Source organism: Vipera ursinii, assembly GCF_947247035.1.
Source record: "Vipera ursinii genome assembly, chromosome: 4".
NCBI lineage: Eukaryota > Metazoa > Chordata > Lepidosauria > Squamata > Viperidae > Vipera > Vipera ursinii.
The window spans coordinates 47235612-47248152 of NC_139514.1; the positions used below are offsets into that span (position 1 = coordinate 47235612).

At 36.8% G+C, this 12541-nt stretch overlaps 1 protein-coding gene across 1 annotated transcript in view; it reads left to right on the forward strand.

Annotated features, from left to right (window-relative positions):
• Positions 1 to 1393: 1393 nt before the first annotated feature.
• NCAM2 (neural cell adhesion molecule 2) overlaps positions 1394 to 12541 on the forward strand; it is a gene marked incomplete at its 3' end in the record, with an annotated part of 160425 nt that continues 149277 nt past the window's right edge. The window contains 1 exon segment of the mRNA XM_083361999.1: positions 1394 to 1664. Within this exon segment, the coding sequence (XP_083218125.1) occupies positions 1613 to 1664 (52 nt within the window). The 5' untranslated portion in view covers positions 1394 to 1612.

Consider the following 12541-nt stretch of genomic DNA (forward strand, 5'->3'; position numbering starts at 1 on the left):
TAAGCAGGCAAACTATGAGAGACAGTATGTTGATTGGAGTACTGAATTTGAATTTAGAGGATCCAGATTTTATTTTTATTAAGCATAAATTTCAGTGGTAACTGCTTCCAGATAAAGCATCTGAGATTTATTTGCAATGATAAAATGGAGAGAGAGAGAGAGAGAGAGAGAGAGAGAGACTAAGTGTTCACTCTTTAGATCATATAGATCTATATCACTCTATATGGTGATTTTAACTTTTTTCTATAAAAGTGAACATTCAATAAATAATGTGAGGTGTCAGTTTCCCTGTCTGGAGTTGATTGTCATCTAACTCAGTTCATTTCAATCCTATGGACATGTTTTCTGATTTCAAATTGTGGTATTATTTTGGGATACGTGATGATCACTTCCTTTATGTCCATGTTCATTGATTTCAAGCAGCATTTCAGACCTGTTTTTTCCCCTCTCTCTCTCTTTTCCCCTCCAGCCATTTTGTTTTCTCCTAATTATTCTAACATCCCAAAAGAGTGGGGGGAGGGGGGAAGGAGAGAGATTGGTATGCAGTATTTTACATCTAGAAAGAATCAGCCTCTGGCACCATCACAAAACCTCATCTCGACCCCTGCTCCACCCCCATCTCCTGGAGCCTTTAAATGGTAGATTTCTTCCCTTCTACAAACTCCAGCAGCAGCCTGCAGTTCTTTAACATCTGCCACACACTTTCCAAGCACGTCTGTCAACCTGACCACCACTGTGGATGCCTGCAACCTCAATGCATGCCCTCACAGTCTGCATTTGCATCAGCGCCTTTGCTTCCGGCTCTTGTGAACTTCGGCCTTCCTCTCCCGTCTGCTCTTTTTTTTTTCTTTTTTTTGCTCTTTTATTTTTTTTTTTCCTTTTTGGCGTTAGGATCTGATCTCTTCTTCGGAAGGAACGGGGCCTTTGCTCCACGTCGAGCTCAAAAGCGAGAGCAAAAGCTGACCCTCTCCTAAAAGAAACAAACGAATCAATCAATCAATCAATCAATCTTGAATAATCCGTTTCAGGCGAGAGAAGAGAGGGTTGTAGCCTACAAGCCGGAAAAAGATACGGAACACCCTTAAAGGAGCAACGCCGCCGCCGCCGCCGCCGCCGCCGCCAGAAGCTTTCGAGGGCAAAGAGGGCGGAAGAATCAAGTCTCCTTTCTTCCCATTTCTTCTCCGCTCTTGCCTGGCTGGTCCAGCTCGTCTTAAAAAAAAAAAAAAACCGTGCTTCTGCGTTCGCGGAGGGATACTTTGCATCCTTTCATGTGTGTAGCTCGTCTGATTTTTTTTTGCTACTGCTACTGGCACCGTTGCCTGCCCGCCCGCCCGCCCGCCCGCCTGCTATAGCTAAGCGGCGAGAGGCGCTTGGCCGTCAGTCGGTGAGCGGCGCTGCTCGGCTTTCCGGGCTGGGGTTGATCGTGAGTGTATATGGCTGTGCGCGGGCGGGCGGGCGCGCGCGCTTGATTGAAGGGTAGACTTGAACGCGAAGAGGAGACGCAGGAGCGGGCAAAGCGGCGGCAAAGTAAGCGGCCAAGAGCTGGCTTTTCCCAGGCTCCGCACCGTCTCTTAACTTGGGGAACTGTCCACCGGTGGGAGCTCCTGAAACAATGAACCTCCCGGTGCTCTACTTGTTCGGATTGTTTCTCAATAGCGGGCAAGGTAGGAGTGCCGTTTCTTCTGATCGTGGTTTATTTACCGTCCAAACCTCTCCTCCGCCTCAATTCCCTACCGCCTCCCCGCGTTACAATGCAAATCAAAGATTAGCATCTCTCACCTCTTTAGCCACTCCGGCAAATTAACGGTGGAAATCATGTTTGCCCTCACACCAATTTGTTCCTGAAATCTATGTGTGTGTGGGGGGGGGGGGGGGGAGAGCTGTTACATTTTGTTGTTGTTCTTGTTTAAACGAGGATGAGCAAAAAAATAAAAATAAATGTTAATTCCAGTTTCTTGGGGGTTATGTCTTCCTGTCTTTTTGTATGGACAATGATTATCCTTGCTTCTTCACAGCAGATTTTTTTTTTAAAAAAAAATGCCTTACGAAGCATGGCTTTGAATGCGTTTCTTAATGTATTAATTAAAGTTGTTTCTTGTTTAAAAATATTTAAAGGGCAGGACAGTTGTAACGAGGGAGAAATTTTGGAATTCTGCTATGAGCAAAACCCAATCACTGTCCTTTTGTGCCTCTGTAAAGGAAGCTTCCTTCTGAATTTCCTGTTATTTTTCTGGGGTGTTTTGTTGGGCACGACATATCTGTATATATATGGTATGTACACAGCAGTTTTGTTGCAAGGCAGAGCATAAAATACACACAGCCATAAAGGAACAACAGTTGCAAGGAAGTAGTAGTTAGAAACACAGGGTTGCATTTATATTCCACTGTTTGTCCCCCCCCCCCTTCTCTATATGTTTTCCAACATTGTTTCTTTTAAAATAGGCAGATAATTATGTGATGGTGTTTCCTAGGTTATATTTGGATTCCACTAGTTTTGATTAGGGGAAGAGAGTGCTAAAGGGTGTCAATATGAGACATTGACAGAACCTCTTTGTACAAATGAATTGCAGTGCTTTGAACAGTTCAGACAAGTTTGTGATAGGGCAAGGACTGGTCTAAATTGCTAAAAGAATTTCTTCTTCCGTTCTGTGAAAGATTTAATAAATTTCATCACAACATATTTATGCTGAAGTTTATATGCCTTAAAAAAACAGACCAAAAGAAAGTGTGTGTGTGTGGAAGGGGGGGGGAAGGGGAACATATATAGTATATGTGTGCCATATATTTTCTATGTGTGCTCTTTTTAGTGAGTTCATCTGTCCAGCAGGGGGTGATAGAATTCCACTGAAATACAGCATTTGTTAATTCTACTCTGGGCAAGTTGTTTTACACTGACAGAGTATGAGGCTGTCTTTTATCATTCTTGAAGCACAGCTTGACATTTTGAATTGGGCTTCTTCAATTCTCATCTTCCCATCTCTCTCTCCCCCCCCCCAATACACTACTTCAGAAACTGACTTCACACAAATATATGCAAATTAGATGAACAAGCCATTTTCCTCCAAGGCTCCTCTTCCATCACACATATTAGAAATTACTCTCCACAGTCTAAGGGAAAAAAAGTGCTTTTGCAAACTGTTGCATATTGCTAAGCTAAATATCCATTTAGTAATCTTGTAAGTCATGGGATGAAACTGATTCCTGCTGAAATAATGATGTAACAAAGTGATGTATTTTTATTATCTCTAGAGCAACTAAAGTGTATAGTCCTATTAATGATCAATATATTTAAGGGAAGAAAATGGACATTACAAGAAATTAGCTATTGTTTTTTCCCCTCTTGATTTTATAATATGGTTTTGTTTTTGTTTTTCAAATATATATTTTTTAGATTTAACAACAAATATATCTTACAATGGTTTGTTCAGATACCACGTATAGGTGTAATTATTGAATATATTAATCAGTCTTTTCTGAGAATCCAGAGTGGCTTATGTCTGATGTCCACACCTTTATAGTTTCAGCAGAAGAACTAGATCATACATCTTTGGTCAAGTTGCCCTTTGGGTTGGATTGCATTTTGTATCGTCACAGCATGGAATGAAGAGATTTCAAGAGAAGCTGTACACTGTTCATTTCTTAAGATCTTTTCAGAGTGCAGTGCCTTGTGCAGTTTTTGTATTCATCATTTATACAGCAATCATGCTGCATAAACTTGCCCTTGGCAATCGGGATCATTTGCCAAATAGGTAATTCACCCATGACTTGTAGACCCCGACAGAATATATTATTGCTGGCCTCTGTATGAAATAACCTTCTTAAATTTGCCTTTGTTCAGAGTAATCTATCTGATACATACTTAAATGCTTTTCTACTGTGAGATATTCAAGAGGCTTAGTAGAGCATCTAATTATCTACCATAGATAATTAAAATGTTGGCAGCACAAATTGTAGATTTAACAATATTTTCTTGTCTACCTCCTAAAGCCTACCAATAAAGAAAGAGAAGCACTGTTTATTTACATAAATCATAAGCATACTGTTAGGAAGGACAAAGCTGCACAAATTTGGGACGATTTCATTGAGCAATTTTTTTAAAAAAATAAAATAATACAAAACCATTTCTACACCTTTGTCTAAAACAGAATGCATTCTTTGTCAATATTTTAAAAGCAATATGAGCATATGGGAGGCACAAATAAAATGGGCAGTAATCACTGGGGTCATTTGCTTTCAATATATAAATTGCCAAGGTCCAGGTTTTATGTTGGCAATATAGTTGCTGTGGATTTTATGAAGCATGGTGAAAGCTTATTTTTTCAGACACATTGTAAAGTTAGCCTAGCAGAAGGATAATGTATTTCTTTTTAAGCAGTCATGATATTTTGAGCTTAGCAATTGGGTTTTCAAAATGACCAAAGTGAAAATTGACAAACTTAAGTGCTCCGTGATGACGTAATTAGATAAGGAACACAATGTTTCCACCCTTAATTTTAATCAGATATGTTAAAAAAAAGTTATTTTAACGGAAATAGTCTGCTAAAATGCATCCAAAAAGATTTTTTTTAAAAAAGCAGGATTTTTTGTTCATTCAGTATTTAGGTTTTTGATTAATAGTGTAAAAGTATTTAATTCTTTGTTTATCATCTCAATTTTTTGGCAAAATATATATTCAGAATGGAAAGGGATTAAGTTGTAATCCTACACATAGTTGCTGACAGTAAATATTGAATTTAAGGAATTATAATTCAATATACATATTGAACTAATTATTCTATCTATTCATCCATCTATATCTGTCTAGAATGCTGATTTATAGAGAAGGCTAAGATTGTATGTAAAGGTCTTAACTTTTAAGACTTTAAAATGGTATTTTCTACTAATCATGCTTTTAGAATTGAAAGAGTGTATGGTTTCTACACTGTGATAAAATGGATTGTGAATGTAGTCTGTTAGGTCTTGTGCTCAGCATACTCACTTATGTTATTGAGGTAGACTTTTTGCCTGTTATTTCAGTTTCTGCATGAATACATAAATGTTTTTAGGAAATTCACTACTAATCAGCAACATCTCTTCAGAAGAAGCTCAGTGAATGGCAAACTATAGTGGTACAATGAAATTGAAAATCATTGAATGTTACGTGGAACTTCTTTCTTGAACTTTCTCCTTTGACCTATAAAAAAAGATCTCACCTCAGATTGATGAGTTAAATAATATATTTTTAGAAACAACAATGTGATTTTTCCCTATATTTCCCATAAATGCACTATGCACCCCTGCCACTGAAAAAGAAAAGTAGCTACTGTAGAAAGACAATTTATACTGATGAACAACTATTTGGAAAAAAAAATGTTTTTGCATTTCTCCAGCACATCTTAAATTTTAAAAAATGAATTAGAAGGATTAAATATTATTTTCTCTTCAATCCATTCAACATAGCTTGAAATCATATTTCTAAATCTGAAGTCTTATTTTTGATAGAAATCTGTGGAAAGATCATAAAAGGTTTTACTCAAGTAAAGTTTAACTCTTAGTAGCAGGACACTATAGAGATGGCCTTTCCCCCCAAAAAATTTATTATTATTTCTTGGTCTGTCTCCCACACAAATACTGATTAGTTTCAAGCCTGCTTTACTTCTTTGAGATCAGCCAAAGTCAGTTCTTAAGTCATCACAGACTTAAGCAGGATAATATTGACTTCCAAAATCCTAGTTTCCAAGAAAACTATGTCTGGACTTACCCAATAAGTTGTGACCTTTTCTGTCAAAAACTGTGCCTGAAGCAAAAGAATAAGGATTTGTAAGATGACCTGGGGAAGAAGGACAAAGGAAGAACCTCTGGAAAAAGAAGAAAGCAAGATGGTTGAAAAGATGGAAACTAGAAACAGCCAACAACATAAACTGAAAGTGTAGCAACATGAGCTTTGAAATATGCAGTTAGTCTGCCTTATTTATTCTGATATTTGGAAAGCATCTATTAATTGTATCAATACATTTGCCTCTTAAGCTCTTCATTATCTTAAGGGTGTTTTTTTTGAGCTTAGTTCCCACTGTTGGATCTGCACTCCAATCTTCCCATAGCATTAAATGCAAGAGTGATGTTTGAGATATACTGTTAATATTTTTTTATCAGTGATAAAAAATTAATTCCATTCATCTGTAATTATTTATTTTTTAATAAAATCCATATTCAAGCAAGAAGTTTGATGCTTTTATTTTTATACTGACAGGAAAAGGTAGAGCTACTGTTCTCTCGATACATACCTCAAATATACTATGGTTCAGAGTCGATACTACGTAATTGGATGGCTGTTAGTAGCAGTAGTAGCAGCAGCAGGAGCAGCATCAGTATTTTTAGTTATGGAGTAAAAAAAATGATGAGAAGGAGAGAGAGACCTTCCTACTGTACCTCTCTAAGCTATTGTTAGGAAAGAAGAACCTGGTTAAAGCATTCCTCTGGAAAAGTAGTAATGGCAGCAGGAAAATACTGCATAGTCCATAATCCAATGCAGAATCAAATTGTTCTAGCTGTAGTGTTCTAGTTGCTGGGTGGGCATCCACCATACAATTCAATAAAATAATATCAGTGGACATGAGGAAATAAAGGAAATTAATCAGTATTGTACCTTTTGTCTTTTTAAACATCTTGGCAGGACAAACAGGATTGTTTATTTTAAAGTACAACTGTTATTGTAATAAATATGACTTTTAAAAAAGGGAGAAAATATTAACATAACTCTGTATGAACTCTGTATAACCTTACCTATGCAGTGCCCCCAAGCCAGCAATTCCATAATTTTCCCTGTGTGTCTATTTAATGTGATGCATCTTAGAAAGAAAATGACTTTTCACAGAGATACTTTTCTCACATTTTGAGACAACTCCCAATAATTAAGATCCAGTATATTTTCAGTTTGATGCCTATGCAGTTGTCAGCGCCATAGTGTGTGAGAGACCTTCATTGTGAATGTACAATTTGTATTTGCAGTTTGATTATTCACTTCTTGCCCTGTGATTATTTTCAGAACTTTCCCTGAACATTGGTTGTAATGGTACTTAAATGACTCTTTATTAATCTTACTGCTGTGTCAGTCTGAATTTGTGAAGTAGTCTATACATCTGCTGCAGGTCTTGGCATAAACCAAACATATTGGGTTGTTTTTTTCTCCGAAAATATCCAAATAATAGCAGGCATGAATATTTGATATTAAACAATGGCAGCTATCAAAGATTGTTGTTCTATGAAATGCCTTTTACTGAATAAAATGACAAACCAATACAAGAGGCAAGATTAGGAGAACTGAACATTTCAATATGGCAGAAGTGCGAGAAACCAGTGTAGTGTAATGTAGTGGTTAAGGTATTGGATTAGGACAGGCGGAATCAGATTCTATAGGATCTTACTCCATGACTTAGGGCCAGTCATTCTCTCTGTGTCACACCTAATTCACAGTGCTGCTATTATAGGGAAAATATAAATAAGCAATATGTATATTACCTTAAGGTCTTGGATGGAAAGCGAAATCAGATATATGATTTATAGACATATTTATTGAGAAACAGGTAGTTCTTGACTTATGACCAATCATTTTGCAACCAGTAAAAGTTACAATGGACCTCCCCAGAGCTACCTGTGACCTGGTTTCAAGGTTACAATGGTGGCCTCCTCTGCAATCACATGATTTATGGCTGCTTGTATTTACATCCATTTGCAGCATCCCATGGTCACATGATCTCATTTTATTTGTGTGTTTTTCTGCCAGAACCCAGTGTTTACTTCTGGTTTCCAGCAAAAAAAGGCAATTGGGTTAGTTTAACATCTGCATTTGCTTAATGACTGCTGTGTTTGTTTAATAACTGCTGCAAATAGGTAATAAAATTGGGTAAAATCATGTGGTGACACACTTAATGGCCACCATGAATTATGACCCTATTAAAGTTGTATGTTGTAGACTACCTGAATGCATATAATACTAAATGTTATAAAGGTTTTTCAAATGAATGTTGGAAATGTAAATGTAAAGGAGGGACTTTTTATCATTTTTGGTGGACATGTGATAAGGCAAAGAAATATTGGAGTAGGATTCATACATTAATGCAGAAAATTCTTAAAGTGAACATAAAGATTAAACCAGAAACTTTTCCTTCTGGGCCTAATCAAAAGAGAACTGCAAAAAAAATTTGGAACTCTGATTTTATATATGGTGACGTCAGCAAAAGTGGAAGGATGCCTCGATTCCTACCATGGATGAATGGTTACAAAAGCTGATGGAATTAGCAGAGATGGCAAAATTGACTGTGCTGATAAAATAAAAGATCATAAGTACCTTTGTCTCCACTTGGAAACCGCTTCTGGACTTTGTGCTTGAGGTGGAAAAAATGATACTATGATTTTGGGTTTTACCAATTAGACTGATTTGCCGATACAGAAATGGCTAGGGCATAGAAATGTAAAAAGTTGAGATTTGATTTTAATGTCTGATTTTACTGCAACAGAGTCGGAAGTCAATGCCTTTTGTTTCTTCCTCTCCCTTTCTTCACACATTTTTTTGTTTTCCCTTTCTCTACTGTTGTCCTCTACTATCTGCTTTTGTATTTTCACATTTTATTTTTTAAATGAATAAAACTAATACAAAATAAAGAAAATAGCTTGGAATACTAGGGCTGTGGGAAGTGGTAGTGTATTAGTTGAAAAACATGCAGGAAGAGACCAATTACAAACCATTTTCATACTTGCATGGACAGGTCTTCTGATGCTTTTCAGGTGACTTCACTTATAAGGAAACTTTAATATGGATTTATCTCCAACTATAGTGCTCAGTGGGTTAGGACATTGAGCTTGTCGATCAGAAGATCGGCAGTTTGGTGGGTCTAATCCTGAGTGCCGCGTAACAGAGTGAGCGCCTGTTACTTGTCCCAGCTTCTGCCAACCTAGCAGTTTGAAAGCACATAAAAATGCAAGTAGAAAAATAGGGACCACTACGGTGGGAAGGTAACAGCATTCCATGCGCCTTTGACATCTAGTCATGCCAGCCACATGACCACGGAGACATCCTCGGACAAACACTGGCTCTTCGGCTTTGAAACGGAGATGAGCACCAGCCCCTAGAGTCGGAAATGACTAGCACACGTGTGGGGGAACCTTTACCTTTACCTTACCTTTAAGCTGCAGAAGAGAGATTGTTTGGAAGAATCCTCATCTTTTATTTTACATGTTCTGCATTAAGCTATTTTTTTAGGGAGAAGTTAGAAACTAGCTTTATTCCTTTATAGTATAATTTTCTTCAATCCATTGATTTCCCACAACCTTTACAATATAGGTAATAACTAACCTGTGATGTGAACTTCCTTTATAATAATTTTCAAATCTTATTTCCCATTCCAAGGTTTTTTTCCCCTTAAGAAAAGATTCAGTGATTCATTGTTTCTAAAATAAGAATATGATATGTGAGATCTTCCAAGACTACTGTTCTCAAAACTTATAATATTTCTTGAAAAAGAATGCTACACCCTCTATGCACATAATCACCAGATTGAAAGTTGCATAAAAAATGTCTGTTTACACTCCTTGCCCATGCAAAATATTTTTCTTGTTTGAAACTGCCAGCCACTCTAGAAGCCATTATATCACGTTGTACACCCATGTCTAACACTCTCATTTAAATACGGTGTATCAGCACTTTATATCAAAATCACTGAGAAAAAAAATAAAAATCAAATAATAATACATAAATAATACAAAATTAAACTCATACATCTATGAACCATAAATTTACCATCCAAAATACACATTGCTTCTTCAGACAGTATTTTAGGAATCTACTTGGCTTCATTTATCCTACTCTACCCAAATACTACACTGACTTTTAAAAAAAACTTTGTGTTTCTCCCGCAAATAAATTGCTTGTAAATTGAAGCCAGTGGTACCTGATATTTAATGAGAAGGAAATAAAACAGTTGCTAATGTAGAGATTTAAAGTTGTCAGTGGTAAAAGTATGAAAGCTTTTCAAGATTAATATGGGAATGGATGTTCCTTGGAATGAACTGATGGATGATGTGTGGATTGAACTGAATCCAATTTAATGCTGTCTATAATGATTAAATGGCACTTTCCCCTCTTCCTATTTCTTTCTAGCTAGCTCTTCACCTTGCCCCATCTTTATCCAATACTCTCAAAGAATTCCTTCCTTCCTTCCTTCCTTCCTTCCTTCCTTCCTTCCTTCCTTCCTTCCTTCCTTCCTTCCTTCCTTCCCTCCCTCCCTCCCTCCCTCCCTCCCCTGGAAGGAGGAAAATGTTAACGTTCATGTTTCTCTCTATGTGCATATTGTAGTGTTTCTGTACATATGAATGATAATGCACATAAAAGAAATATTTGCAATAAAAATAAAATAGAAAGTTATTGGTTAATCAGACCTCACTGATTATCTCACAAATCTCCAGCAGATAAACAAAAAGAGGGGAAAAAATAGATTCCCAATAATTCTAAATCCAAGATTTAAAGGGTTTGGGGAATGAATTAGAAACACACAGACACACACAGACACACACACAGAGGGAGAGAGAGAGAGAGAGAGAGAGAGAGAGAGAGAGAGAGAGAGAGAGAGAGAGAGAGAGAGAGAGAGAGAGAGAGAGAGAGAGAGAGAGAGAGAGAGAAATTGCTGGTTAAAACATTTGTTGTTGAGATAAAAGGTCAGGGAGGTGCAAACACCTTATAGAATATAATGTAAGACAAGCAAAGATCACTGCAGGAGATAAGCAAGGTGGAGAATGGAAAAAAGTCACAAGGGGTTTATGAGCTACTTTCCAGGAGAAACAGAAAAAATGGCAACATTTGGTGAAATCAGTAACTGTCAGGGTGTACAGTATGTACCTTAGAAACAGTAAGTTCCCTTTTGATATTTGAAGGTAATGAGGATGCACAATCAGACCAAATAAATTTCCAGGGAGAAGAGAAAGGCAATTTTTGAACGGTAAGGTAGCTGATATAGATAAATGGATGGGTAATTGCTTTGAACACAATAAGAGCATAATAGTGCAATAAAATCATGTTGTAGTTCTTTGTTCCATGATGATGATGAGATGACAATGACAATGACAATGATGATGATGACAACAACAATTATTATCGCTATTACTAACATTGTTATAAGGCCTGGCTATCTATTATTCCGGTGTTCAAACTCTGGTATCTTCACAATCTCACAAGCTAATATTAAATGGGAGGTTAAAAGGTTAGGGCAACCCTTTTCCCAGGAATATGGGTGATGGAAGGAAAAGGTACTACATAGCCATAATCACAATGCCAAAGCAGGAAGGTGATGCAGGACCAGAGGGCTTGATCCAAAGGGATGATACTCCTCCCAGAGCTACATGGCTGTTTTCCCATCCTCAACTTACAAGTAAATCTTGTAAAAGACGTGTCTCATTTGAGATATTTAATTAGACTTATTTAGTTTTGTCATGGCCCTTGTTTTGTAATATCCCCAGATACATCTATGTATTCATACATATTAAGAACAGTTTCTATGTTTTCATACACAGAGAGATAAACATATATAAAGCAAAATGGGCCAATATCCAAACATTATATTGTTTTATAATTGTTCAACTGACCTAATGTGAAAATGAAAAATTTCTGTTTGGAAGCAAATATCACTTTTGAAGAACACATGTTCCAATCAGCTAGTTGCATTTGTCAGCATTTGATTTTTCCCTGAAAAACTCCTTTGAAAGGAACTAAAATTATATCCTTTAAAACACAAGCAAACATGCAGAAAGACTTGGAAATAATTTCACAAATCCACAAGAGATATTTATCAAATGAACACAGCATTGAATATCATTGATTATTTCCAAAAACAAAATTTTAACCAGTGTTAACCTTGAACAATGTAAAATCTGTCATTATATTGCAGATATGAAGGAATTAATTGTGTTACACTACTGGAATTTCAGATTAGTCACATTGGCTGGCTTGCATAGAATGTACATATTAAACTGGCACACTTTGTTTTGTGTGAGGAAATAAAGCTGACCAGAATGAAAGCTGCTGGAGGAATAGCTGATACTAACAAGACAATGGGAACAGATAATCTATACAACATTTTTTACCAAAATGAACACCCGTACAATTTTATTGAAAAATGCCTGACTTCTCAGCCCACTACAGCACAACCAACACAAGCTGTTGAAAAGATAACACTGCCATACATCAAGACTATTACAATCACATGGTATCCCTGTAGCACACAAAGTCCTCCAAAACATCTTAAGTAAACCAAATGACTCAGTATCACCAGGAAAAAAAAGAGGAACATCAACAATATACAGTATAATGACCATAACAACCACTGTGTAGAACAAACAGGCAAGGCTAGCAGAGTACGTCCATGAAAATTAACTAGCAGTTAGAAACATGATGAAAACATCTTAATATGGACAGACTTCACCATAGTTTCAACTGGGAGATAGTGAACATCCTAGACCAAGCTAAATCCCAAAACACACTAGTGATTTCCTGGAAGCCTGGAACACAGATAAA